The sequence below is a fragment of the Mobula birostris genome, chromosome 4, assembly GCF_030028105.1.
Source record: "Mobula birostris isolate sMobBir1 chromosome 4, sMobBir1.hap1, whole genome shotgun sequence".
NCBI lineage: Eukaryota > Metazoa > Chordata > Chondrichthyes > Myliobatiformes > Myliobatidae > Mobula > Mobula birostris.
Window position 1 is genome coordinate 41,406,583 of NC_092373.1, and position 27,395 is coordinate 41,433,977.

General features: G+C 38.4%; 1 protein-coding gene across 7 annotated transcripts in view; it reads left to right on the forward strand.

Moving 5' to 3' along the window:
- LOC140196294 (eukaryotic translation initiation factor 4 gamma 1-like) overlaps nucleotides 1–27,395 on the forward strand; it is a 99,679-nt gene that overhangs the window by 47,628 nt on the left and 24,656 nt on the right. For all 7 annotated transcript variants that reach the window (XM_072255244.1, XM_072255246.1, XM_072255242.1 and 4 more), the window contains 8 exons: nucleotides 2,721–3,485; nucleotides 6,530–6,621; nucleotides 9,391–9,583; nucleotides 13,069–13,202; nucleotides 19,790–19,903; nucleotides 21,785–21,958; nucleotides 23,128–23,325; nucleotides 26,846–26,992. In XM_072255244.1, the coding sequence (XP_072111345.1) occupies nucleotides 2,721–3,485; nucleotides 6,530–6,621; nucleotides 9,391–9,583; nucleotides 13,069–13,202; nucleotides 19,790–19,903; nucleotides 21,785–21,958; nucleotides 23,128–23,325; nucleotides 26,846–26,992 (1,817 nt within the window). The remainder of the gene's footprint in view (nucleotides 1–2,720; nucleotides 3,486–6,529; nucleotides 6,622–9,390; nucleotides 9,584–13,068; nucleotides 13,203–19,789; nucleotides 19,904–21,784; nucleotides 21,959–23,127; nucleotides 23,326–26,845; nucleotides 26,993–27,395) is intronic.

Here is a 27,395-nt window from a genome sequence, read left to right on the forward strand (position 1 = left end):
ATGTGAGTGGTAATGGAAATAATTTTCCCTTTCAGTACAGCTTTCAATATATCCCATAAGATCACTGGTGATGTTTCTCCCGTGTCATTAAGGTCTAGATATTCTTTGATTTCTCCCCTTAATCTCTCCATTACTTTCGGGTTATTGAGTATATGTGAGTTTAGCCTCCATAGTGTTTTCCTCATTTTCCTTTCCAGGATTAGAGACATAGAGACTGGGCTATGAGCTGACAGATCAATTGTTGCAATATTACAGTTTTTTATCCTGAGTCTATCCGTATTAAAGATAAAGAAATAGTCTATCCTTGAATAGGCTGAATGAGGGAAAGAGTAATATGTATAGAGTAATCTTTACTAGTAGGGTGTAATTCCCTCCAGGCATCTATAATTCCCAACTCCTCCATCAATGAATTCACTTTCCGAGTCAGAGGTTTATTCTGAGTAACTATTCTTGAAGAATCTAATATAGGATTTAATCTAATATTAAAATCCCCTCCACAAATTACTACCCCTTGAGAACTGACCATTAGGTCAAAAATGTGTCTATAAAATGACCATTCACAACCTGGAGGAGCATAAACATTCAGCAATGTTATTTCTGTACCTTCTATTCTTCCTGTGATTTTTACGAACCGTCCTTCTTTGTCTCTAGTCTCTGAAATATGTTCATAATTAAGAGTACTTGATATTAAAGTAGCTACCCCTCTTTTGTGACTCAATTTATATGATGGATAAAATACATGCTTAAAGCCCATTCTTTTTAATTTTCCATGTTCAGATTGGCTCATATGTGTTTCCTGGAGGAAAGCTATTTGTGCCCTCTCTTTTTTCAATTTAGACATAATCTTATTTCTTTTAATTGGATTCAAAACCCCATTAACATTATAGGAAATTATTTTTACCAATTCAGTTTGCATTTTTCTCTAGTAGAAAAAAAAACACTCTCCTTTTCTAACCAAACAGTAAGCAATCCCTTCTCAACAGTAAACGAAGACATATAACCACACCCTAGACATTTTTGAACGTGCAACATGTAAAAATTTTTCCCGACTTCCCACAGTGAGGCCTGAGCACCGACCCGCCTCAGTTCAGAGGGATAACCTCTATCTTCACCCTGTGTTAGAGGGCCCTCAGCAGTTTGAATAATCATAGAGAATTTTCTCCTATTTATGTCTGGACCATATTGCTATCATTCAAGTTATTCCATCTAGTTTATTTTCAGTTACCAGTTTTCATTTTACTTTTAAGTCTGATTTACTCTTTTCAGTCATTTCTCTTAATTAATCTGTGTTTTCTGTACATTTGCGTCTGAATATTTGCAGCTTTTCCTTGTAGTTTGACACTCTGGTTCAAGTGGAGCGTCCTCGCCCCACTAACTGCCACGACTTCTGCCGAATCCTCTCCAGTAGCGACTCCAGTTGGGTGATAACTTTAATAGTTAGTCCCCGGTCCGCCAGATCCAATGTTGCCTCCTCCACTGTAGCGTAAGTTTTTGTCCCTTTGTCGTAAAAGACTCTCAGCCGAGCTGGATACAGGGTCTGGAATCTGATGTTGTTTTCCTTCAGGACTCTCCGTGTTTCCGTATATTCCTTCCGTCTGGCAAGAATCCCCGGTGCGTAGTCGTGGTCTAAACTGATTTTACAGTTGTTCCACATGAAACCTTTCTTTTGCCATGCCCTTTTAAGCACCTCTTCCTTCGTTCTGTAACTGAGAAATCTGACCAGAATCGATCTGGGTTGGGCGCCTGCTGGAGGCTGTGGTGCCAATGCGCGGTGAGCTCTTTCTATCTGTAGGTCTTTTGCGGCTGGTATGTCAAGGTTCTCTCTAAGTAGCTTCTCCACGAAGGGAATCATCAATCTGGGTTTACCTTCAGTTCCTTCGGGAACTCCGTAAATCCTCACATTTTCCCTTCTCGAGCGGCCTTCTTGATCTATTAGTTTCCACTGGAGCTGGTCTTGCAGCTTCAGCATTTCTGCTATCACCTCCTCTGCGTTTTGTAGCTTCTCTTCAATTCCAACAATCCTCACTTCGGCTTCATCTATCCGCGAGTTAGTTTTTACTATTTCTCCTTTAATATCTTCCAGCTGTTTGCTGTTATCTTGTCGGAACTCACGAATCTCTCCGAGAATCAAGGACAGAGTCACCGATTCTCCCTCATTATCTCTGTCCTGGCTTGCTGTGGGGGAGCTAGGCCCGTCGCCTTGCTGCGTCTCTTTATGTTTATCAGCCTTCGGAGCGGACTTTTTAATCTTGTTCTTAGACATCATCCTTGCCCCTTTTATTAATATAGTTATGCAATATTAAGTATTTGTCTAAATTCGATTATGGGGCAGTTTGCCTTCTTTTTTGTTGAGAGACCTTTTCCTTACGCCGCCATTTCCTTGATGATCCGAAAGTCCCTTCCTAAAGTCATAAATTCACATACTCAATGTTATACAATTGGATGCAATCTGCCTTAACTTTTGCACATTGGTTGTTTGTCAGCCTTTGTTTAAAATTGTATTATATTTAACCTCCTTTAAATGCTTGCAAGAAATTAATTTTAAGGTAGTATATGGTAATGAATATGTGCTTCAATAATAAGTTTTACTTTGACTTTACCTAGGGCTTATCTAGACAATATATCATCTTCACCATGATGTCTCTCCTCACAACTCATTATCAGTTTCGAGTTTTATGTGATGTTTCTAATATTAATTGATTTTTTTTTCATTTTCATAGATAAGCCAAAGTCTCCTGTTGTGATATCTAAACCATTAGAAGAGCTGAACCAACTTGAGAAATCTGTTTCGCCTGAAATTGTAGGAGACAAATCTGAAAATAACACTAAACAAACAGACTCTGAAGAAGTGCAAGAAACTCCAATCACAGAGCCGGAGGACACTACAAACATTGCAATATCTTGTGATGTGTCAGTAACAGATTCTACGCCACTTGATGGCGGTGATGATGAAATGAACCCTTTGGCAGAACCTCCTACTTTGCCACATGTAGATAAAGAACTGCAGAAAAGTGAAACAGAGGTACAAGAGCTACAGAAAGAAGAAGTGATTCCAGATGAATCTTGCACGAAAGTCTTGACAGTTGAAAGTAATGGTTTTACGCCAACACAGGAAGTTGAGCCTAATCAAGAATCTGAGCCTTCACTTGAACCCTCACTTGAACCTGTAATGGATTCACCCATTGCACAACCTGAAGAACCAAAATTGACTAATGGCCTAGAGCCTTCAAAAGAGCAAGAATCAGAAGTTTCAGATGCTCAGCAGGAATCTCATATTAGTCCCATTTCTGAGCCTGAAACATCAAAATCTAAAGAGAATGAAGAAGTCTTGGTATGTCCCAAGGAGAAAGAGGAGAAGGAGAAAGAGAAAGAAGAGAAGGAGAAAGAAAAGGAAGAGGAGGAGGAGGACTCTGTAGAAAACCAAACGCAAGATCCCTTGCCATCAGCAGCTGTGTTATCACAGACTAATGACAATTCTATGCAAGGTATTAGTAATAAATATTGAGAGAATTGTATAGCATTACAAGGAAAGTTTAGTGTTAAGTATGTGTTGATGCCTTGCATTCTGAAAGGATTTGCGTGGAAACACGAGCTGAAGTTAAATTCTATTGCCTTTAAATTCCTTAACTTCTCTAATGTGACATGGAATGAAAACGAAGCTTTATGTCTTTACATAAGACCATAAAATATAGGGGCAGAGTTAGGACATTTGACCCATCGAGTCTGCTCAGCCATTTCATCATGGCTGATCTATTTTCTCCTCTTAGCCCCAATTTCCTGTCTCTCTCCTCTGTATCCCTTCATACCCTGACTAGTCAAGAGTCTATCAACCTCTGCTGTAAGTATACATAAGGACTGGGCCTCCACAGCTGCCTTTGACAACAGATTCCACTGATTCATCACTCTCTGGCTAAAGAAATTCCTCCTCATCCCTGTTCTAAAAGGGCACCGCTCTATTCTGAGGCTGTGTCCTCTGGTCTTAGACTGTCCCACCATAAGAAACATCCTCTCCACATCCACTCTTATCAATGAAGTCACCCCTCATTTTTCTGAATTCTAGTGAATATAGGCCCAGAGCCATCAAATGCTCTTCATATGACAAACCATTCAATCCTGGAATTGTTTTCGTGAACCTCCTTTAAACCCTCTTCAGTTTCAGCACATAATTTCAAAGAGAAGGACCCAAAATTGCACACAATACTCCCAAGTGAGGTCTTACCAATGCTTTATAAAGTCTCAACATTACATCCTTCCTTTTAAATTTTAGTCTTGAAATTAATGCTAACATCGCATTTGCCTTCCTCACTACAGACTTTACCTGTAAATTAACCTTTAGGAAATCCTTCACAAGGACTCCCAAGTTCCTTGAGCCTGAACTTTTTCCTCACCATTTAGAAAGTAGTCAACCCTTTCATTTCTTCTACCAAAGTGCATGACCATACACTTCCCAACACTATTCCATTTGCCACTTCTTTGCTCATTCTCCTAATGTGTCCTGCAGCCTCTTTACTCCCTCAAAACTACCTGCTCCTCTTATCTTCGCTATGGTCTGGAAACTTTGCAACAAAACCATCAATTCCATCATCCAAATCATTGACATATAATGTAAAAAGAATCTATTGTGACACAGACCCTTGTGGAACACCACTAGTCATCATGTGGTTTGACAGATAATGCTGCCTGCTTGTCCTTCATTGCTGGACATAAGCATTGGTATACTTTCTCCAGGTTTAAAAGTTTTTAAGGAAAACTACAGTTGTGAATATTATTCCTTTGTCATGGATGCAAGGCACATTTTAATTGCATTGAGTTTTGACTGGAGGGGGTGCAGGAGGTCAGAGTCAGTGGAATCAGAGTGAAATAGAGGCAAGGCTTTCAAGTGAAATGATGGCATATTATTCTAATATTGTCAGTCTTGTCCAGAGTAATATGGTAGCGATTATGCTATCAAAGTAATAATAGTGATATTAATGGTAGGTTGATGCAGTTCACCAACATTTCTCAGTGTAGAGTAGATGCAGAGTCTAGGCACTCTTCAAATGATCTACTCTTAACAATAATAATGAATTAACAGAACCTGTTTTGCAGCAGAGAAGGCCAAATGATAAGACCTAATGATAACAACTCGGGCATTTTCTTCCGTCTTAGCCATGAAGGGTCATTTTTATTTACATATCTAATTTGCTTTTTATTTCTATATGTTGCATTTGAATTACAATTCATTTTGGCAGATATTTATGTTGCAATTTCATAATGCTGAAGTTGAGATTAGTCACATTCAGAAAGATAAACCATCTTTTTGGTAAATCTTTTCAAGGTAAATATTAATTTAATTTAGTAAACAGAGTTAAAGCATACAAAGTAGTAACATCAGATGTCAGTTTAGAGGGCTACAGTATTTTCATGAGCTAAATAGCTAATAAAACGAGAATTAATTAAAAGCTAAACTGGCATTTCAAAACAAACAGCAAGAACTTGTACATATAAAAAGGAAGATGCTGGCTAAATTAAATATAGGAAACCTGTTGAGTGGAACTGGGAATTAATAATAGGAAGCAAAGAATTAATTAAAGCCAGTACTTGGCATCAGTCTTCATGGTTAACATTTAAGCCCAGCAAGTAGTAAATTAGCCATGTGGTTGAAATATAGAGAAGTATAGGCAGCTTCTGGGTTCCAGGAAGGCGTGCATTCTTTGAAGAAAGCCCAGATCATGATTTTTCATAACATCTTTTTCATTTATGCACGCATCTTGATATGTAAGTTGTACATTTCTGTTTTCACAAATCCTTTGTGAACAGATTTTATCTACTACAGAAATCAGTTCCCAATAATTTGAGAATTCTTTCAGGACAAATTGTTGCTACCAGAATAGCAGTCTATCAATGTTGTCAGTATTTGTTACTCTAATATGGGATATTGATGATGCTGGGCCTAGAGTACTGTGCACAGTTCCCATAAGAAAAGGTATATTAGTATTGGAGGTAGTCTAATAAGCCAATTTCTGGGACAATAGGTTTGTCATATGGTAAGCAGCTAAAAATGTTACACTTGATTTCCTTGAAGTATGAGCGGTGGGTGATCTTATTGAAACATACAAACATGTAACAGTAAATGTTGACGAGGGGCAATTGAGGAAACGGTAAGAATAGTTATTTAAAACTTGAGTTGCACAGGAATTTATTTTGGAGGGTAGTGTGTCTTTGGAAACTAGATATATTTAAAGAGGGGATTGATACATTCTTGAACAATGAGAGGATTGAAAGCCATGTGTACTGGAACAGAAGAACAGTTGAGGGGGAAGATTATTTTGTATTGTTCTCGTGTACTGAGTTTCTAAACCAGTAGTTCATGATTCAACATTTAATTGTTCCAATGTGGAGTTAGTTCTCAGTTTGCAGTTAAATTTAAGATTATAGTCATGCTGATCCTTAATGGGCTTTACCTTTGCTAATTATTATAGAATGATTGCATTTCTCAACCATCGTTTATGTGTGTTGTCAGTTCACTGAAGACACTTTTCTTTTTCAGCTGCAGCTGTATCGGTGCCAAAGAAGAAGAGGAAAATGAAGGACTTAAACAAAAAAGAGGCAGTTGGAGATCTGCTTGATGCTTTCAAAGAGGTATTTGTGCTTAAACATAATGTACAAGTTAGAAATACTACTTACATGCAGGATCCAGACTGTCAGTGTCTGTATCGTACATCTGCTACGATGTGCAATAACTAACTCGTCACTGATTGTGGAATTACCTAGCTTTTGAACCCTCTGCTAAAAGTATATTATAATGCAGATGTTGCTCAGATCCTTTTGAATTTCAGACCTCTGGCAAGGTTGTTCTTGTTACCTGATGTAAATACTGATACTTGTTTTGAGAGTTGAAAGGGGATGGGATCGAAGAGAAGAGGCTTTAGGAAAAGAGGTCTCAAGGAAGGGGGTATCTGGAGGTGGGAGTCTTAGCAGGGGGTGGCAGAAATGAGTGAAAGAGCATGTGGTTTGTGTCTATGTATCTGGGCAGTGAGCATGTCTGGTCTGTGTTACCTTGGACCTCCTTGGCATTTCCTCACTCCAAACAAATGTGGTAACTGGTGTGCAATGGTCATAAAGTTTGTTAAAGTATAAAGCATATATTTCTTCCATATACAATATATATCTCAAAGTATTAGTTGTATATGCTGATGTGTTGTTTTTATGGTAACATGCTGAGAAGTTTAGACACTATTTTCTGCATCAAGACTTAAATTAAATGCCAATCTAGTTGGCCTCCTGAATGACCTATTAATTGTGGTCTTGGCTACCTGGGTAAAGACCATTAAGTGGTGGTCATCTGAATTTGATTGAAGTTATTGTCTCACTTCAGACACACCGCAGTTTCATGGAATACTGATCCGTCTGAGGTTGACTTTGTGTATCAAGATTGCTGTGAGCAGATGGCTTTGATTCAATAACTGAATAAAAAACAAAACTAAACCCCTATCCAGCCCAAGAGTTTTCAATATATTCTGGCTTAAGAATAATGTGGGACACTGTTTAGTATCTATGATAGTGTCTGCAGATTGAGAATTGAGACTTCCTTGCTCGAGACTTGGAACCACTGATCTGTCAATTTGCTTACTATTGGGGAAAACACTGAAATTTGGAGTTTTAAGGGTGAATCTTGTTGACTGCATAAGGGGGCACCAGTGGATTTTTTTGCATTTGGATTTACAGAAGGCTTTCTCTAAGACTTGACGAAAAGGATTGGAGTAGCAAAAGACTGGCTAACAGGAATGAAAGGGCGTATTTTGGGTTGGCAGAAGTTGATACTTGCAATCCGCAAACTTGGAAATGTATTTCAGGTTCAGTTATGGATTTTACTGAAGGAAAAATAAAATCCAAGTTTGATTGCACAAAAGTGGGATTGCATAGTCCAGAGGCTTTATGGTATTTTGAACAAGCTGAGACGGCAGGCAAAAGCATGGCAGTTTTTTCCCCTACATTGGCAAAGAAACAATATTGCTGGTACTTAAGGGCTGATACATCAGGAGATGACATTCAATGGGATCAGTTCATATTACTTTATGCTAATATTCAGAAGCAGCTAGGAAGGCAAATTGCATAGAAACATAGAAAACCTGCAGCACAATACAGGCCTTCGGCCCACAATGATGTGCCGAACATGTACTTACTTAGAAATTATCTAAGGTTACCCACAGCCCTCTATTTTTCTAAGCTATATGTACCTATCCAGGAGTCTCTTAAAAGACCCTACCATATCCTCCTCCACCACTGTTCCAGGCAGCCCATTCCACACACTCACCACTCTCTGAGGGAGAAAAACTTAACCCGACATCTCCTCTGTACCTCCTTTCAAGCACCTTAAAACTGTGCCTTCTTGTGATAGCCATTTCAGCCCTGGGAAAAAGCCTCTGACTATCCACACCATTAATGCCTCTCATCATCTTATGAGACAGGTTGAGTGAACTCAGCCTTTTCTCCTTGGAGCGACGGAGGATGAGGTAACCTGATAGAGGTGTATTAGATGATGAGAGATGTTGATCGTGTGGGTAGTCAAGAGGCTGTTTCCCAGGTCTGAAATGGCTGCCACAAGAGGACACAGGTTTAAGGTGCTGGAGAGTAGGTACAGAGGAGATGTCGGGGGTTAAGTTCTTTACACAGAGTGGTGAGTGCACGGAATGGGCTGCTGGCAACGGTGGTGGAGGCAGATATGATAGGGTCTTTTAAGAGACTTTTGGATAGGTACATGGAGCTTAGAAAAATAGAGGGCTATGGTTAAGCCTAGTAATTTCTAAGGTAGGGACGTGTTCAGCACAACTTTGTGGGTCGAATGGCCTGTATTGTGCTGTGTCCTATTCTCAAAAGGCATGCTCCCCAATCCAGGCAACATGCTTGTAAATCTCCTCTGCACCCTTTCTATAGTTTCCACATCCTTCCTGTAGTGAGGTGACCAGAACTGAGCACAGTACTCCAAGTGGGGTCTGACCAGGGTCCTATACAGCTGTAACATTACCTTTCAGCTCTTAAACTCAATCCACAGTTGATGAAGGCCTGTTGGGTTTTATTACATTAAAATTTGAGTACAAGAACAACGTCCTTCTATAGTGTATATGGCCTTGCTGAGAACACTTGGTTAGTGTGGACATACTGTATATTAAAAACAGGTTGGTCTTTTAGTCCTTTTAGGACTGAAAATAATTTGCTCAGAGTGATGCATCTTTGGAGTTCTTTATTCCATGGAATAGCAAAGGTTGAGCGTTTTCAGGATTGGGGGAGATGGCATAATGAAATCCAAGTTTGTGTTTAGGATATGCTTCTCAAATAGTTAGCAGCCATTTATCTGAAATGCAACTTTCACACTGAAATTCTATTTTTTTTTTTTTTTTTTTTTTGCAGCCTCAATTCAAAGAGTCTGCTGCTGAGTCTGCTGCCCAGCCTGCCGCTGTACCGACTGAAGTGGCTGAACCAATTGCTCCGACTCGTGATGAACCAGAGGAAACCTGGGAGGAGAAGGAGGATAAGCAAGATGTAGAAAATGTCAAGCCAGATGGAATTAAGTTGTCGGATCAAAAATACCAATATAAAGAAGGTGAGTTATTTTTAAAAAACATTTAAAACGATGGATCTTGTTAATGGGACTGTAACTTTATCTTGCTGAATGGAAAATTTCTAACTTGATAAAAGTGTTATTAAAAGCAAAATAGAAATGGGGGCACAAAGTAATTGGCTATTGTTCTCAATTGACCCCTTTTTTCGCTACTTTTTAGTCCATTATGTATCCATTGATTTGAGCACAATGAAAACTGCCGGACTCTGCTACTTATTGTTTTGAGCTATCTTGCCTTTTATCAAGTTAAGTAGTTGTTTGCCACAAGGTGGAGATAAACTAATATAAATTTGTGTTTAGCTGAACACTAGGCAAAAATATTGCAAGTACTTAAGGTGCTGATCTGTATACCTGTTGTTCTCACCTCTCCCCCCACCCCACATTGAAGATCAATGGGCTGAATATTGAGCCAAAACAAAATGCATGGTCATTTAATTTATTTCCATATACAACTAAGGATTTGGGAGGTGAGGGTAAACTGAGCGGAAAGTGGTTTTCCCTGTGAAAAGTAGCTATGACATTTATGCAATGAGACTGTTAGCTGTTAGGGCAATTTGCCCTATTCTATTATGTTGTGTATGTGCGAAATATTTAATTATGTTAATGCATTGTTTATAGCTAAATTTTTATGTGCGGAACAATCTACTCTGAAGTTCTGGTTTCAGTTTTGTAGCTTTGTCAACTTTTTCAAGGCAAATTGTTTTGGCTGAGTCAATTTGGGTATAGTACCAGTAAGAATTCTTGGTACTAGATATGTAACATCTACATTTGGTAACCTCTACATAAGATGCATACTCTTATTGACTACTTTCATGAAAGCCAGAATGCTTTCTCATGAACTCTTGTAAAAAGGAGTAAGACGGTTTATGGTATATCTTGCATTTTGCACTCCTTGGATCAAATGACTGAATCTGCCTGTAATTGTCACTATTGATTCAGTAAATATGGAAAAAAAGACTGAAGAAGCAATATAAAATACTCAAGCCAGGCAACACCTTCGGATAGCAAAAGAATTGATGTTATAAATCAGCCGTCTTTATCAGTTGAGGTTTGAAAGTTTCAAGACGTAGATAAAATTGGCAAGGAAAGTCAAAACAGGTCAGTGGAAGGTAGAATATTGAAAGTATCAAAGTACAAACTTCAGAGTAAATTTATTATAGTGCATGTCACCATATACAACCCTGAAATTCATTATCTTTTGAGCATACTCAATCCATAATAGAATAATAACCATAATAGAATCAGTGAATGACTACACAAACTAGGGCGTTCAACCGGTATACAAAAGACAACAAACTGCAAAGAAAGAAAGAATACTAAAAAATAAATAACCAGTAAATATTAGGAATGTGATTATGAAGAGCCTTGAAAGTGAGTCCATAGATATGGGAATATTTCAATGATGGGGCAAGTGAAGTGAAGGCCCTTTGGTACAAAGGCCTGATAGTTGAGAGATAAGTCTTGAGGCTCCTGTACCACCTTGATGGCAGCAGTGAGAAGACAGCATGGCCTGGGTGGTGAGGGACTGCATTCCTGTGACAATGCTTCGTATAGATGTGTCAGTGGTGGGGAGGGATTTACTCATAATGGACTGGGCCATACCTGCTACTTTTTGTAGGATTTTCAATTCACAGGCATTGGTGTTTCCATACCAGGGTGTTAAGCAGCCAGTCAATACACTTTCCATTATACTTCTATAGAAGTTTGCCAACTTTTGAGACGTCATGCAAATCTTCGCAAACTCATAAGGAAGTAGAGGCATTAACGTGCTTTCTTCGTAATTGCACTTCTGTGCTGGGCGCAGGACATGTCTTCCAAAATAGCACAGAATTTAAAGTTCCTGACCCTCACCACCTCTGATCCAATGAGGACTGGTTCATAGACTTCTGGCTTATCAGTCAAGATATGAAGATAGTTTCAGGATGAAAATATTGATTCTGCAATTGGTGTAAATGAAATAGAAGGATTTTTTCTCCAGAGGATAAAAATATGCATTGACACAATACTATTCCTTTCTCTTTCATTCCTCTTTACAGCCAATGAGGTCTTTAGAAGGTTGTTTGTGTTTCTGGAAATGTAGCAGCCAATTATGCATACAGCTGGCCTCCACAATCATTATGACCAGATTGTTTATAAATAATATCGTCAAGATAAGTGGTGTGATTTTGAAATAGTGCTTTGGGGTTCTTTTATACCTATTCAAAGGCAGTAGTTCTGGATATAGGATCTCTTCTGCTATTGTTAGTGTTGGATAATGCTTAAATGTTGCTGGATCCGTATGTTCCTGATCTGGCTTGAGCAATGCAGTATATGTGATACCAAGGACAGCAAGTAATTTTAATTTTATTTTTGTCACTAATTTCACTTGATCTGTGTTGTATTCTCTGCAGATTCTCAGTCAGAGCCTTTACAGTCAAGCATTTGCATTTTTTTTAACAGAATCACTGTAGCAACTCCACTTTTCACTTACATTCTCTTTGAATATGCTATTCTTCCCACCCTCTTTACTATTAAAACAAAATTGCTATGGTCTTTCCCAGCTTTGTGAAGGATCTTTGACCTAAAATTTCAACCCTGGGTGCTGTCAGCCCTGCTGAGTGTTTCCAGTCTTTTTGATTTTATTTCAAATTTTCTTCACTCATTCTTTTGCTTTTCAATAAACTTCAATTTGTCTTCCATACTGGCTAGATTTTTGGTACCAAATTGAGGTTTAGTGAGAATCACTTTGCTTATGGTGTGTCATGTTCTGGTGATTCATCAGTTGTCCTATTCTGGGATTTTCAAATCTGTCAATAAGCATTATTCACTCCAGTGCAATTTTCTTGGTAAATGTTTTTATATTGTTAATATACACATCACTAGACTGATTTATTTTTAGTGCAGAATTCTTTTGGTGCTGTTGTAACTTGAGATGCTATATTGGCTCAACTCCTGAGAATCCAAATATAATATTTTAATATGCTTCATTTTAATTTTATTTCCCAGTTTTTGACCTTCTAAAGCAATGTATACCATTCATTTATTTTATTATAAGTAACTTTTCAGCAAGACACTAAAAATCCCAGAAGCCCATGTAATAAAGGAGTGAGTATAACACAATTTCAAGTCATATCCAGGACCATGGCAAGTTATAGTATGAAGTTATCTAATTAGGTTACTGCAGCTGCCAAATTTTTGTACTGTCTGTACTTCATGAAATAACATAATTTAGTTACTATGGTTCTGATATGTGCTGGAGGTTTTTCTAGGCTTTCCATGTTCTTCAATTTGGCGAAGTTTACAAATGTTTATTGCTTTGTCTTGTGGAGTTAGAACTAAGGGAAGTGGACTAGATCGGTCATTTTGAAAGGGAAGTAGGCTGCTGCATGACTTTTGGGAATGGGGAGGAAGGAATGGAAGATGACTGCAATGTAATTTAATGCTGAAATAGTATTTCCAATTTTAACTATTGTAATTCACCCCATTAGAAAATTGGAAGCCACTTAATCCTGAGGATAAGAAGAAATATGACCGTGAATTTCTCTTGGGTTTCCAGTTCATCTTTGCTAGCATGCAGAAACCTGAAGGTCTGCCCGCAATTAGCGATGTTGTGTTGGATAAGGTATGCAGTTAACTTGATGAGTGTAGTTTCAGTGTTAAGCGTTTTTAAATAACAGACTAAATGTAATTTTTCTGTAAATAGCCTTGACTTTGTAAATTTGTTACTCCTCATGCTGCTCTTTAACACTAACTATAATGGCCGATTTAACCCATTTTGGTCTTCGTTTTAGCATCTTGAGCTTAAAACATTTGAGTGAAAGGATGAGTGGGAGTGCAGCACAAAATATGTATGGCTGATGCGTAAAAGTTGATTTTTTTTTTCCTGGTTTTGTGTAGGAATTTCAGTCTTACTCCCTTTTAATCTGCTTTCTTGATGTCGTCAGAGTTTTTGCATATGTGGTAAATTGAGGAGTTTTCTGTCGTCTGGGATGTGATCAAAGGCAGTAATTCCTCCATATTAATGGTATTTAAACTAACCTGGAACACATTTTAATGCTGCATCACAATAAATGCCAATCCATGCCAGTTACCTGGTAACAGTATGAGAAACATCAGATGATTTCTACACTCAGTCAACAATCTCTGGAGGATTATCTCCACTTGATGCAGAGATAATTATAGTTTTTTTAAGAAACATTCTTTCAAACCAAAAAACTGGTAAAAATGGTTGAGAATTGTACTGATGATCAGTTCTGAAAGGAATACTACAACTTCTATTATGATAGATACAATGACCTTAGATTGTAGTTCTGTGGCATGGTTCTCAAAATCATTCTGGAGCCAACTGCTGCTATTACTTAGTACAGTAAAGCTTGTTTTTTTCCAAAGTTTTGTAATGTTTTAAAAAGAGGTTTTAATTCAGTATATGCTAATTATGTGTTAATGGTACTTGAATCATGTCATTGCCATATGATCTAAACTAATGTGTAGAATAGACCCTTTAAGTTCTTTCATACAACATGAGTGTTTCCAATTATCTATTAGGTTTCTTGTAATTTCACCCCTCTGATCAGATGAGCAATAGTTGTGATGGGATGGCCACTGTATTCAGTTAAAATATCTGCGTCTGCTTTTCTTGAAATGGGTGATTAGGCAGAAAGATCGTTAGATGTGCATTGTCATTCTGGATTTTTATCACTAAAGCTCCTTTGAATCCAGGTCTCTACCTACTCTTTCAGGGTTACGCACAGTTTTTATGCAAAGTTTTTCAGCTTTAAGGAAAGGAATTCTGAAGTTGATTAAAACATTGAAGGGATGCTTTGAGTGAGATAGAATTTGCTGAACTCGTTATTTCTCTCCTGGAAAAAGCTGTGGGAGATGGGGACGTTCAGAGCGAGCTTCACCATCAGGGCTGTCTACGATATCTTCCCGTCTCCCATGAATCTCAGCCAGTGGTATGGCGAGGACCCTACACGTTCCCTCTGCCAGACTTCAGCAACAGTAAAACACATTCTGGTGGGCTGCAAGACCAGCCTTACTCAAGGCTGACACACCTGGTGGCACAACCAGGTGCTACGGTGTCTTGCAGCAGTGCTGGAAAGTCGGCGGATGAGCATCAATGTTGTCCCTCCCCTTTTATCCTGGTGGCCGTTTACAGCATTTATCCGGGAAGGTGAGGGTCAAGCCAGACTCGATACATCGAGACCATCACCGGGCGGCTAGGCGGGGCACGTGATTGGAAGATGGTGGCAGACTTAGGCCAGAGGCTCTGCTTCCCAACTGAAATTGCGGAAACCAACCTCAGACCAGACCTTGTGCTATGGTCAGTCTCACTCCATCTCGTTTACATTATGGGAGGATGCAGTGGAGGGGGCCTACGAGCTCAAGAAGCTGAGGTATGCTGAGCTTGCTGCTGATGCGCAGCAACGTGGCTGGAAAGCAAGGGTCCGACCGGTCAAAGTAGGCTGCAGAGGATTTGTAGCCACATCAACATCAAGTCTACTCCGGGAGTTGGGAGTGTGAGGGAAGACACACCGACAAGCAGTGAAAGATCTCTCCAGAGCTGCTAAAAAGGGTAGTCGGTGACTCTGGATGAAGAGAGAGGATTCCATCTGGGCTCCCAAGTGAGTGAGTGGCATCTAGGGGGTGAGACCGGGATGCCGGGATTCACTGCTGAACCCTCCGGAGGTGTTGCGGGCCTATCAGTGAAACACTGAGGAAAGAGGGCGCCCCCTTGATAACCCAGAAGATGCCACCACTCACTTGGCCACCCCACAGAGTCTAGGCAGCACGTCTCAGGAGTGCGAATAAGTGATACTAACATCAAGCCTTACATAAAATAACTTCTGGGTGATCCAAATCAGAGTGCTATACTAGAGTTAAGACTAAGAATAGTTGACCAGGCTTAGACTTACTTTTTCTCTTGTGGAGAGAATACTACTTAATCGTTGTCATCAGACTTATTTTGATATGTTTCCAGAAGCCATTAAGTTAAGAGTGGTGGTTTGAATAGTTGGGCAGTGGTGAGCTTGTGATTTAATTTAATTATTGGATCTTGCTATACAGCCAGCTACTTGATTAAACAATTCTATTTCCACCCACTCCACAGTTTTTCTGAATAATTCATTGCATTACTTTTCAAACATACTTAGCAGTGTATCATAAGTTCCCATGGAATCAGAATCTGTATTGTTTCTGTGTAGGCCAGTGCAGAGCATTGCATTTTCCAGTGGGATTAGTGTTATAAATGATGACTTGTGTGGGTTAAGTGGGCCAAAGAACCTGCTGCCTTGCTGTGTAACAATAAGCAGACACATCAGACTTCTGCACTTGATCTTGATTTGAATGATATTAGGTAATCAGGCTTTATAGCCTCGTATCTAGCTTTCATTATTTATCAGTTTTTCCATTGTGATTTCATTCTTCATACCCATCATACTTCTGATAGACAGTGATTCTTTATTCACCTCTTCAAAACTCAATTTTTTCCTTCAGTTGCTTGTCCTTCCCCTTTAACACTGCCTTAACTTTTTCCACAAAAGTTCTGACAAGTCATTATCTGAAACATTAACTTCCTTCCTCCACAGATGTTGCCTGACCTGTTGCAAATTTTCAGCATTTTAATTTTGAATCTGAAGCTATAACTTGTTCAAGCATATTATGTCCATTGCATGAATTGATATCTTCTCTTCCATTATGCCATGGTAGTCAGTTCAGTTCCAGTGTCCGCTGTATGGAGTTTGTACACCCTCCTCTTGGATTTCTCTGGATGCTCCAGTTTCCTCCCACAGTCCAAAGACTGTGGTTAGTTAGTAGGTTAATTGGTCATAGTAAATTGTCTTGAGATTGGGCTAAGGTTAAATCAGGGGTTGTTGGACGGTGCAACTGAAAGGGCATGTTTGCTGCTATATCTCAAGTAAAATAAAAATAAAAAATTAAAGCTCATTTGTCCATCTGCAGAATTCCTCTCATCCACTATTTTCGATACCTGCTTAGCTTTGAAGTAGAATAATTCAGATTTTCCCCATTTCTCAACATAACTAATTCCAGCTTAAGAAACAACTAGCATATCAAAGACCAATTTCCAAAATATCCAGATAGACTGTTGTGCACCATACTTTCATCCTCTGCCATTTTAAGAGTTTGTAAATATGTATCCAGGAAACCTTCTAATCTTGTGTCATCTCTGATATTGTATCATTTAGCTATACCATCTAAGTTGTTCGAGCTCATCATAATTGGCTTTACCCAATTACTTTTACATTTGAAATGCTTCCTCCCATTTCACTAAATTATCCGTCCTTATTGTCTTACACTGTCCTGCCTGTGAACTATAGTGTGGCATTAAATAGTAATTTCAAATTTATGCTTCCTGTTTCCAAAATTGTAGAACATTGAATTACTTCTCTGATGTCAGTTTTTTTGCTGACTACTGGTTGATCTGGTCTGAATACCAGTGCACACAATTTTGCTTCCTAGAAAATGCCATTCCAAAGATTTTGAAATTTTTATATGTGCAATCTTACCCTAATGAACTATATTTTAATAAGCATTGGCTGCCTTTGACCATATTTTTTTCAAGTGACAATTAATTTTGTCCTTAAGTGTTTTCTAATCGTTTTACAACAAAAATAACAGTCTGCATTTACCAGATTTATCCCTTCTGTTTTATGATGCAGTGTTTGCATTGTCTTTTATCCTGTAATAGCATTATTTAGTCATAGAACACTACAGCACAGATACAAGCCTTTAGCCCATTTAGTCTATGCCCAGCTATTATTCTGCCCCGGACCATAGCCCTCCATACCCCTCCCATCCATGGATTTATCCAACCCACATCTATTTCCACTGGCACCTCATTCCACACTCACCACCCTCTGAGTGAAGAAACTCGCCCTCATGTTCTCCTTAAACATTTCACCCCGCATCTTTAACCCATAACCTCTAGTACTCGTCTCACTCAACCTTAGTGGAAAAAGACTACTTGCATTTACCCTATATATACCCGTCATAATGTTGTATACCTCCATCAAATCTCCCCTCCTCTACAAGGAATGAAGTTCTAACCTATTCAACCTTTCAGTTTCCTTGATGGATTGAAGGTCAGTAGCAATTTTTGAGGTCCCCATTCTAGTTTCCAACAACAGCCTGTTTCAAATTGGAACCATGTTGTACTGTACTTTCTAATTTCAGTTCAATTCCAAGTAACTGGAGTCAGATGTCGTCTGCGATGTTTTTAATTGCTATTGTGCTTGTGTTTTGTTCAAGCTACACATTGTAATCTGATACTTATTTTTCTCAATAGTATTTCTTTATCCTATTCCTTTCTTCAACTTCAGCTTTCTTGAAGAAAGTACCTAAGAATCCATCAGTACTTATTGTTTGCTCTCCAAGATTATTTCACTTTTGGACCACTGTCCACAGTTATCAAATTTTTTATATTAAAAGGCAGTCTTTGAGAGTATTCTGATTGACCGACTAAATAGTACAGGAATGCATTTTATTACATTTACCTTGTGGAACAAATCATTTGATCTTGCTCTTGCTACTTTTTGTAAATTAATTTTTTATTGGATTCCTTTTTTTGAAGGTTAGTTGACATAATATAACATTTTAGCAAGGAAGGTATTATCAAACAAAATTATAACAGCACAAATAATATGGTCCTAAACCACTCCAGGTCAGAATGAAAATGAGCAGTAGGCTGGAAAGGATCTTTGTATGTGGAGGTTGAGCTTCTCTCAAAGAATGAGGAATACTCTGCCTGTGGTGAGTAATGTCATTCCTCCATCTTTCCTTCAACCTCCACATCCAAATAAGATGAGGATCTTTTTGCCTTTGTCTAGGTCAATTTGAAATAGAGTATTGAGTTTATTGATTTCATCCTGCATTTTTAAAATATAAGAACATTATTAGATTAGATTATGAGGACGCGCAGTTCTCTTTTATTGTCATTTAGTAATGCATGCATTAAGAAATGATACAATGTTCCTCCAGAGTGATATCACAGAAACACAAGACAAACCAAGACTGAAAAACTGACAAAAACCACATAATTATAACACATAGTTACAACAGAGCAAAGCAATGCCGTTATTTGATAAAGAACAGACCATGGGCACGGTTTTAAAAAAAAGTCTCAAAGTCTCTCGAAAGTCCCATCATCTCACGCAGACGGTAGAAGGAAGAGAAACTCTCTTCCTGCCATGAGCTTCCCAGCGCTGCAAACTTGCCGATGCAGCACCCTGGAAGCACCCGACCACAGCTAACTCCTGAGTCCATCCGGAAACTTCGAGCCTCTGACAAGCCCTCTGACACCGAGCACGGAGCACCATCTTCTAACACTCCTTGAATGAATGAAATTTTTATTTCAGTCAGTACAAACATAACAAAAAACATCATTTTCAACGATGCTTTCATGAGACAAAATTAAATAATAATAACCTTTAAAACAGACCGAAAGGATGTAGGCTGAAGCTACAGCTTATTATGCCTACCCCTCTTACTTATACAATAGCATTTTTGGCGTCAATCATCACATCAAAACAAAAAATTTCATCATCTTTTAACACAAAATTATAACACTTCAAAATGTAACTGCTCTATTCTCCAATCATTGGTTTATTCCTTGTCTAAAGAAAGCTAAAAGGGTAGCTCGTTCAGGGGCATCCAGCTTATGGTTAGAGACTAGAGATGAGGGCAGATAGGGGAGGGGATTGAGAGAGGTGTGAAACAAGCCATGTGATTACAGCTGGGGGACAGAGGGTATAGGTATAATCTGGAAGGAGCAAAAGGAGCAGATAATCATTGAAGGTCGAAAGGAGAGGGGATGTGGTTTCTAAACCCCCCAGCAGCACATATTAGAATATTATTCATGTGAGGTCAAACAAGTGTTGTATGCCATTTTATGTAGCATGTATATAATCACATACCATGACAAATGTATATAAAAATCTTGGTAGCAAGTTTTGCTAACAGCCTTCCGTCTTGACATGAAAAATGTTCTCTTTGAATCAGATTTGGGCATCTCCTGTGTAGTAAGTGTAAACTTCTCTTGTGTTTTGGTTTCTCGCTGTCAATGTGTGAAATAGCAAAACTTCTGATGTAAAACACAGGGTTATCTGCAGATGATTGAGCCTGGCTTTGCATGGGTGGCTTAAGCTGATTTCCACTTCGATAGAGTATTTATTTGGTGTTTTGATTATACAGGCAAACAAGACACCACTTCGTCCTCTTGAGCCAAGCCGACTTGCTGTGAACTGTGGACCAGACTTCACTCCATCCTTCGCACAAATAGGACGACAGCCGATTGGAAGAGGACCAGTAAGTTAAGCTTCTGAGACTATGATCAGTCAGTGTTAACATCAGATGTTTGAAGGTGGTAGCATCCTGCAAAGGTTGCTAATATTTCAGTATTTAAGCTCAAACACTTGTGACAAATTTGAAAAATTGCCATTTGGTATAACTAAAGAGAATTCTTCATAGTACTGAATATTTTACGAAACCAAATGGCTTGAAAGTACAGTAGTTAACCATTCAAAGCTTTATGGTGTTCCTATTAATGTCAGAGCTTCACTTTGAGAAGTTTTATGCTTTGAAGCTGATAGCCTTTAGTAAAAATGTTACTATTACTAACTCGTGTTTAAATTTTAAAAAAACGATAAAGAGTGGAAGACTTAACCACTGGAAACGGAGATGGGAGTAAGCTGCACAATTCCTGTTATCCATTCAATGAGATCATGGTAAATCCTGAACCTTCATATCCCAGTTTGGTCTTTTTAATTTGAATATACGAAGATTGGAATACTCTACAAATCACCTTGAGCATATAAAAATGTCTTCCTATTCCATCATAGTCCTAAAGTGCTGAGCTCTTATTTTTTAAACTCATAAGAAGAGAAAATTATGTTTATTGACAGTCTTAGTATCTTTAGTTTTGATCTAACAAAGTCACCAAAACTTCAGAGTGCATGGATGTAGAGATCTGAATTGTGCTCAGTACACATGCTAGGGTCTTGTCAAATCCCTGCACAATTACAAGAAGACATTGCTACAAGTAGGCCTTTACTGCAAAGGGAGGTTGGATGACATCCTGTTTGCTCTGTACTGTAAAGTTCTGTATATGTTTTGTCTGTCAAATTTTGTGATTTTTAAGTTCCTTATTGCACATTTAATATGAATTTGTGTGGTTTGGCAACTGAATTAGACCAACTATTTCTGTTTTCTCTTTTCTGAATAGTTAGATTTGATGCTTTCAGATCTTTTCAGGCTAATCAAAAACCTAGGGAATTGTGGACAATCATCATTTGTAGTGATCTTTTGTAATCTTCTGTCAAGAAGCTTGGAAAGCAAATCATCAGCTTGCGGTGATTTGTTTACTTTTAGTTCCCTGAACGATCCCTTTACTAACTAATAATTTTTATTGATTGTCAGGTATTATATCTTTATTATTATATGTTTATTATATCTTTAAAGCATAAAGATTCAATATAGTACCATATGAAGAATTGTACATAACACTTTTTAGTGAATGGCTACCAACTGTATCTCCGGATTCTGTATTTCTGTGTATTTAGAAGCTTGGTGGATGTAGCTCTGTTTTAGGGTTTCACATCGTTATTGTTTTCATAGAATGGTTATCAGTATCTTGACTGTCCTCCATTACTGGAGTTAAACTGAAGCAAGGAGAAATTTCATTTAACCCATCCATATTTATAACCTCTCATCCATTACTAGAATCTCTGACAAGTTTTGATCTATCATCCTCAATAGTGTAACATTTTACACTATTATAAGTTGGAATTTCTTAATATTGTACTGTGAGCTTGAGGAATTTAGTTCTTTCTTGCATCACATCCTCCTGAACCAAGAGGCACTAGATGTAAATTATTTCCAAAACACAATGGCAAAATTGCTTATTTGTTCCCTGTCCTCATTTGGGCTGAATGCTGAATAAGCACTGTCAAGTACTGTGTGAGGTTAATCATAGCCCAGCCTTCAACCAAATATATTGGAACGTCTGCTATTTCACTTACTCTAAATTGCTCGTCTAAAATGATGTCTTAATTTTATTTGATCATTTTTTCTTTAATTTTGTGTAGTTCAGAATTGCCTCTATTTGAATTAAATTAATAGTTCAGTGCGAACACATTGAAGCATTTTCCCTCAAAGACCAGTTGTGTGCATTTTCAATTTTTTTTATAGCCTTCAGGTGTGGGCCCACGAAGATCTCAGCCAGGCCAAAGAAAGGAACCTCGTAAAATTATTGCAACTGTATCCCTAAATGATGACATACAACTTAAGAAAGCAGAACATGCTTGGAAACCTTCAGTGAAAAAGCAACCTGATGAGGATGACCCAGAGATGATAAAAACACAGGTAACCACTTCAAAAAATACTGACACCCTACTTCAGAATTTTTAGATTTTGTGTTAGATGTTGATATTCCCTCTGATCCTCAAGTTATTATCTGGTGACCATGAATTTTAATAATTACAAAAATCTTTTTAAAGCAGCCAAATGGCAGGCTTTGACTGTTTGATTACAGGAGATCAGTTGGGAGATGCTCTGAGTTGATCAGCTTTCTAATTCAACTCCCTGATTTTGGGGAGCATGATTATGTTGATTTGCGAAGCGGTGGGTGAATTTTACTTGTTCTACTGGTTGGATCTGTGACTGCTGCCAGATAATTGTGGCATTGATATTTTCTCTCATTTTGCCAAACTGTTCTTACAAAAATAAACTCCATTTGTTTGATTGGATATTTGGCAATATTGTGCCTTTGTTCCATTTTGGTAACTGTAAGAAGTTAGAGGCAGCTCAGGGTCAGAGAGTAGGGTGGGCCCTTGAAATATTAATGTGATCCTTACCACATAGGATTTCAATCTTGAAAATGGATTCAGGGTAAAACAGCATGTTGATTTCCAAGTTACTGCCATTAACCTTTGTTTTAAATTGTGTATGTGGTATTGAGGGAATCACATTATATTTTGTAAGCAAGATTTGGCATAGAAAGTAGGATGTTCTGAATCTGTCGTTTGACTAATACTGCAGACCTGTAATTGACAGTTAAATGATATTCAAAGCAGGATGTGCTGTATTAAGCTTATCGGTGAAAAGACCTATCTTGTGTATGACCTATCTTGTGTATGATGGGGTTTATTTTCTACCATAATTGAAATTCTCCTTGAACTTGCCTTAATGAAAGTAGATCCCTTTCTGATGAGCATTTTATCACATTGAGTTGCTTACTCTGGTCGCTTTCTTCCTGAAGTGCTACAAGAGTAGCTAGTGATGAATCACCTACCTCCTAGCCCTATTTCCTCACTTAAGAAACACCTGTTTTGCTAAGGTCCAAGTGAAAAGTAAGTCTTCATTCTATTCTGAAGTTTTCCTTGGACTACAAGTTTCTGGCTGAATCACACCCCAGATCATTATTTATAGGTTGATTAATGAACGTAATTATAAAAATTGTATACACAAAAAGCGTGGCATTTATTCCTGTGATTGTTTAGCTAGAGAAGTCTAAAATTGTTTTTGTTGTTTAGGAGCTGTTCCGTAAGGTCCGCAGTATTTTGAATAAACTGACACCACAGATGTTCCAGCAGTTGATGAAACAAGTTGCAGAATTGACAATTGATAATGAAGAAAGGCTAAAAGGTGTTATTGATCTGGTGTTTGAAAAAGCAATCTCAGAACCAAACTTCTCTGTTGCCTATGCCAACATGTGCCGCTGTCTTACTACTGTAAGTACCCTTTTAATAGTTAGGAATATAAGTGTAACCAGAGGAAATTTGAAAGTACCAATTTAATCTATGTAGTAGCTGAAACCTTTGCTGTGATTAATAAATATTATTCTTCAGCTGCGAAGTATTTACACTTGGGTTTTGGACACATCTTTAATGGATTCAAAAATTTCTTCAGTTGAATTTCAAGCAGTTTGTGTGAATCATTCTAAAAATGCAGAGTGAAGCTGCTTTTATTTATTTTAGATACAGCACATAATAGGCCCTTCTGGCCCACCGAGCCACGCCACCCCATCCAGCAACCCATCGATCTTAACCCTAGCTTAATCACAGGATAATTTGTAATGACCATTTAACCTCCTAACCGGTATGGATTTGGACTGTAGGAGGAAACTAGCGCACCCAGAGGAAAGCCACAGGCACATGGGAAGGAACGTATAAACTTGTTTACAGAGGACATTGGAATTGAGCTTGAAGCTCTAGTACCCCAAGCTGTAATGGCCTCGAGCTGACCATTATACTACCATATAACCATAACAGCACGGAAATAGGCCACCTTTGCCCTTCTAGTCCGTGCCGAACTCTTACTCCCACCTAGTCCCACCGACCTGTACTCAGCCCATAACCCTCCATTCCTTTCCTGTCCATATAGCTGTCCAGTTTAACTTTAAACAGCAACATTGAACCTGCCTCAACCACTTCTGCTGGAAGCTTGTTCCACACAGCTACCACTCTCTGAGTAAAGAAGTTCCCCCTCATGTTACCCCTAAACTTTTGTCCTTTAACTCTCAACTCATGTCCTCTTGTTTGAATCTCCCCCACTCTCAATGGAAAAAGCCTATCCAGGTTAACTCTATCTATCCCCCTCATAATTTTAAATACCTCTATCAAGACCCCCCTCAACCTTCTACGTTCCAAAGAATAAAGACCCAACTTGTTCAACCTTTCTCTGTAACTTAGGTGATGAAACCCAGGTAACATTCTAGTAAATCTTCCCTGTACACTCGCTAATTTGTTAACATCTTTCCTATAATTTGGTGACCAAAACTGTACACAGTACTCCGAATTTGGCCTCACCAATGCTTTGTACAATTTCAACATTACATCCGAACTCTTATACTCAATGCTCTGATTTATAAAGGCTAGCATACCAAAAGCTTTCTTCATCACCCTATCCACATGAGATTCCACCTTCAGGGAACTATGCGCCATTATTCCCAGATCCCTCTGTTCTACTTCATGCTTCAATGCCCTACCATTTACCATGTATGTCCTATTTTGATTAGTCCTACCAAAATGTAGCACCTCACATATATCAGCATTAAACTCCAGCTGCCATCTTTCAGCCCACTCTTCTAACGGGCCTAAATCTCTCTGCAAGCTTTGAAAACCTACTTCATTATCCACAATGCCACCTATCTTAGTATCATCTGCGTACTTACTCATCCAATTTACCACCCCATCATCCATATCATTAATGTATATGACAAACAACACTGGACCCAGTACAGATCCCTGAGACACACCACTAGTCACTGGCCTCCAATCTGACAAACAGTATCCACCACCACTCTCTGGCGTCTCCCATCCAGCCACTGCTGAATCCATTTTACTACTTCCAATATTAATACCTAAGGATTGAACCTTCCTAACCAACCTTCCATGTTGTACCTTGTCAAAGGCCTTACTGAAGTCCATACAGACAACATCCACAGCTTTACCCTCGTCAACTTTCCTAGTAACCTCATAAAAAAAATGCAGTAAGATTTGTGAAACATGACCTTCCTCGTGCAAATCCATGTTGACTGTTCCTAATCAGATCCTGTCTATCTAGATAATTATATATACCATCTCTAAGAATACCTTCCATCAATTTACCCACCGCTGACGTCAAACTTACAGGCCGATAATTGCTAGGTTTAGTCTTAGAACCCTTTTTAAACAATGGAACCACATGAGCAATACGCCAATCCTCCGGCACCATCCTCATTTCTAATGACATTTGAAATATTTCTGTCAGAGCCCTTGCTATTTCCACACTAACTTCCCTCAAGGTGCAAGGGAATATCCTGTCAGGACCTGGAGACTTATCCACCTTTATATTCCTTAAAAGCTTCAGTACTTCCTCTTCTTTAATCATCATAGTTTCCATAACATCCCTACTTGTTTCCCTTACCATACACAATTCAATATCCTTCTCCTTAGTGAATACCGAAGAAAAGAAATTGTTCAGAATGTCCCCCATCTCTTTTGGCTCCACACATAGCTGTCCACTCTGATTCTCTAAGGGACCAATTTTATCCCTCACTATTGTTTTCCTATTAATATAACGGTAGAAACCCTTGGGATTTATTTTCACCTTACTTGCCAAAGCAACCTCATACTTTCATTTAGCTTTTTAAATTTCTTTCTTAAGATTCTTTTTACATTCTTTATATTCGTCGAGCACCTCATTTACTCCATGCTGCCTATATCGTAGATAACTCTCTCATTCCGAACCAAGTTTCCAGCAGCCCTTGAAAACCATGGCTCTCTCAAACTTTTAACCTTTCCTTTCAACCTAACAGGAACATAAAGATCCTGCACCCTCAAAATTTCACCTTTAAATGACCTCCATTTTTCTATTACATCCTTCCCATAAAACAAATTGTTCCAATCCACTCCTTCTAAATCCTTTCGCATCTCCTCACAGTTAGCCTTTCTCCAATTAAAAATCTCAAATCCTAGGTCCAGTCCTATCCTTCTCCATAATTATATTGAAACTAATGGTGTTGTGATCACTGAACCTGAAGTGCTCCCCAACACGTACCTCTGTCACCTGCCCTACCTCATTCTCTAACGGGAGATCCAACACTGCCCCTTCTCTAGTTGGTACCTTTATGTATTGCTCCAAAAAACTATCTTGCACACATTTGACAAATCCAAACCATCCAGCCTTTTCACAGAATGGGCTTCCCAGTCAATGTATGGGAAAATTAAAATCTCCCACAATCACAACCTTGTGCTTACTACAAATATCTGCTATCTCCTTACAAATTTGCGCCTCCAATTCTTGCTGCCCATTTGGTGGTCTATAATACACCCCCATAAGAGTTACTACACCTTTCCCATTCCTCAATTCCACCCAAATAGTCTCCCTAGACAAACCCTCTAGTCCATCCTGCCAGAGCACCGCTGTAGTATTTTCTCTGACAAGCAATGCAACACCTGCCCCTCTTGTCCCTCTGATTCTATCAATTAAATCCAGGAATACCGTGGCACACAAATTTTGATCTGTAGAACTGTTAATACATTTCCATTTATTGTTATATAACCATTATTGAAGTGCAAAAATAAACCCAATGATAGGTTAATATTTCAGTTCTCTGGATGTTGTACTTTATGTAGGGGGTGATTTTTGTCATTTTCCAAAGGCCAGTTGTATTGAATGTGGAGTTTGCAAAGTTAAGAGTATATGGTGTGTAATTTAAAATGTTGGTTTCTTAACTGGATTTTCTTTTCTAATTTGCACTTTCAACAGTTGAAAGTACCAATCCCTGACAAACCTGGTGCAACTGTAAATTTCCGTAAGTTGCTCTTGAACAGATGTCAGAAGGAGTTTGAAAAAGATAAAGATGATGATGCTGTAATAGACAAAAAACAGAAGGAAATTGATGCTGCAACAACGGTAATAAACATTAAAAATTCAGATAAATGAATCTTTTTGGTTTGGATTGCGACCCATATTTTAAAAACAGTGCAATAGTAATTCTGTTTGCTTGTGTGGTACTTTGGATGCGTAATATGGTTTTGATCTAGTAGTGCAGTGTTAATAATATGTTCATAGGACAAAGTTAATTGCATAGCCTTGTAATTGTACATTTTATTAATCCCTTCAAAAGGTAAAATATCAATGTTTGCAGATAATAATGATTAATTTGCCCTTGATACTCATCTGGTTCCTAAGTTGCCAACTTTATTTTCATAAATTTCAATTCTCAGTTTTCCTTGTATATGAATACATTGTCCTACAGGCAGTTTCTCTGATTTGTCACCTGTTCAGTTTTTGCAACTTTGAATTGTATGCATGT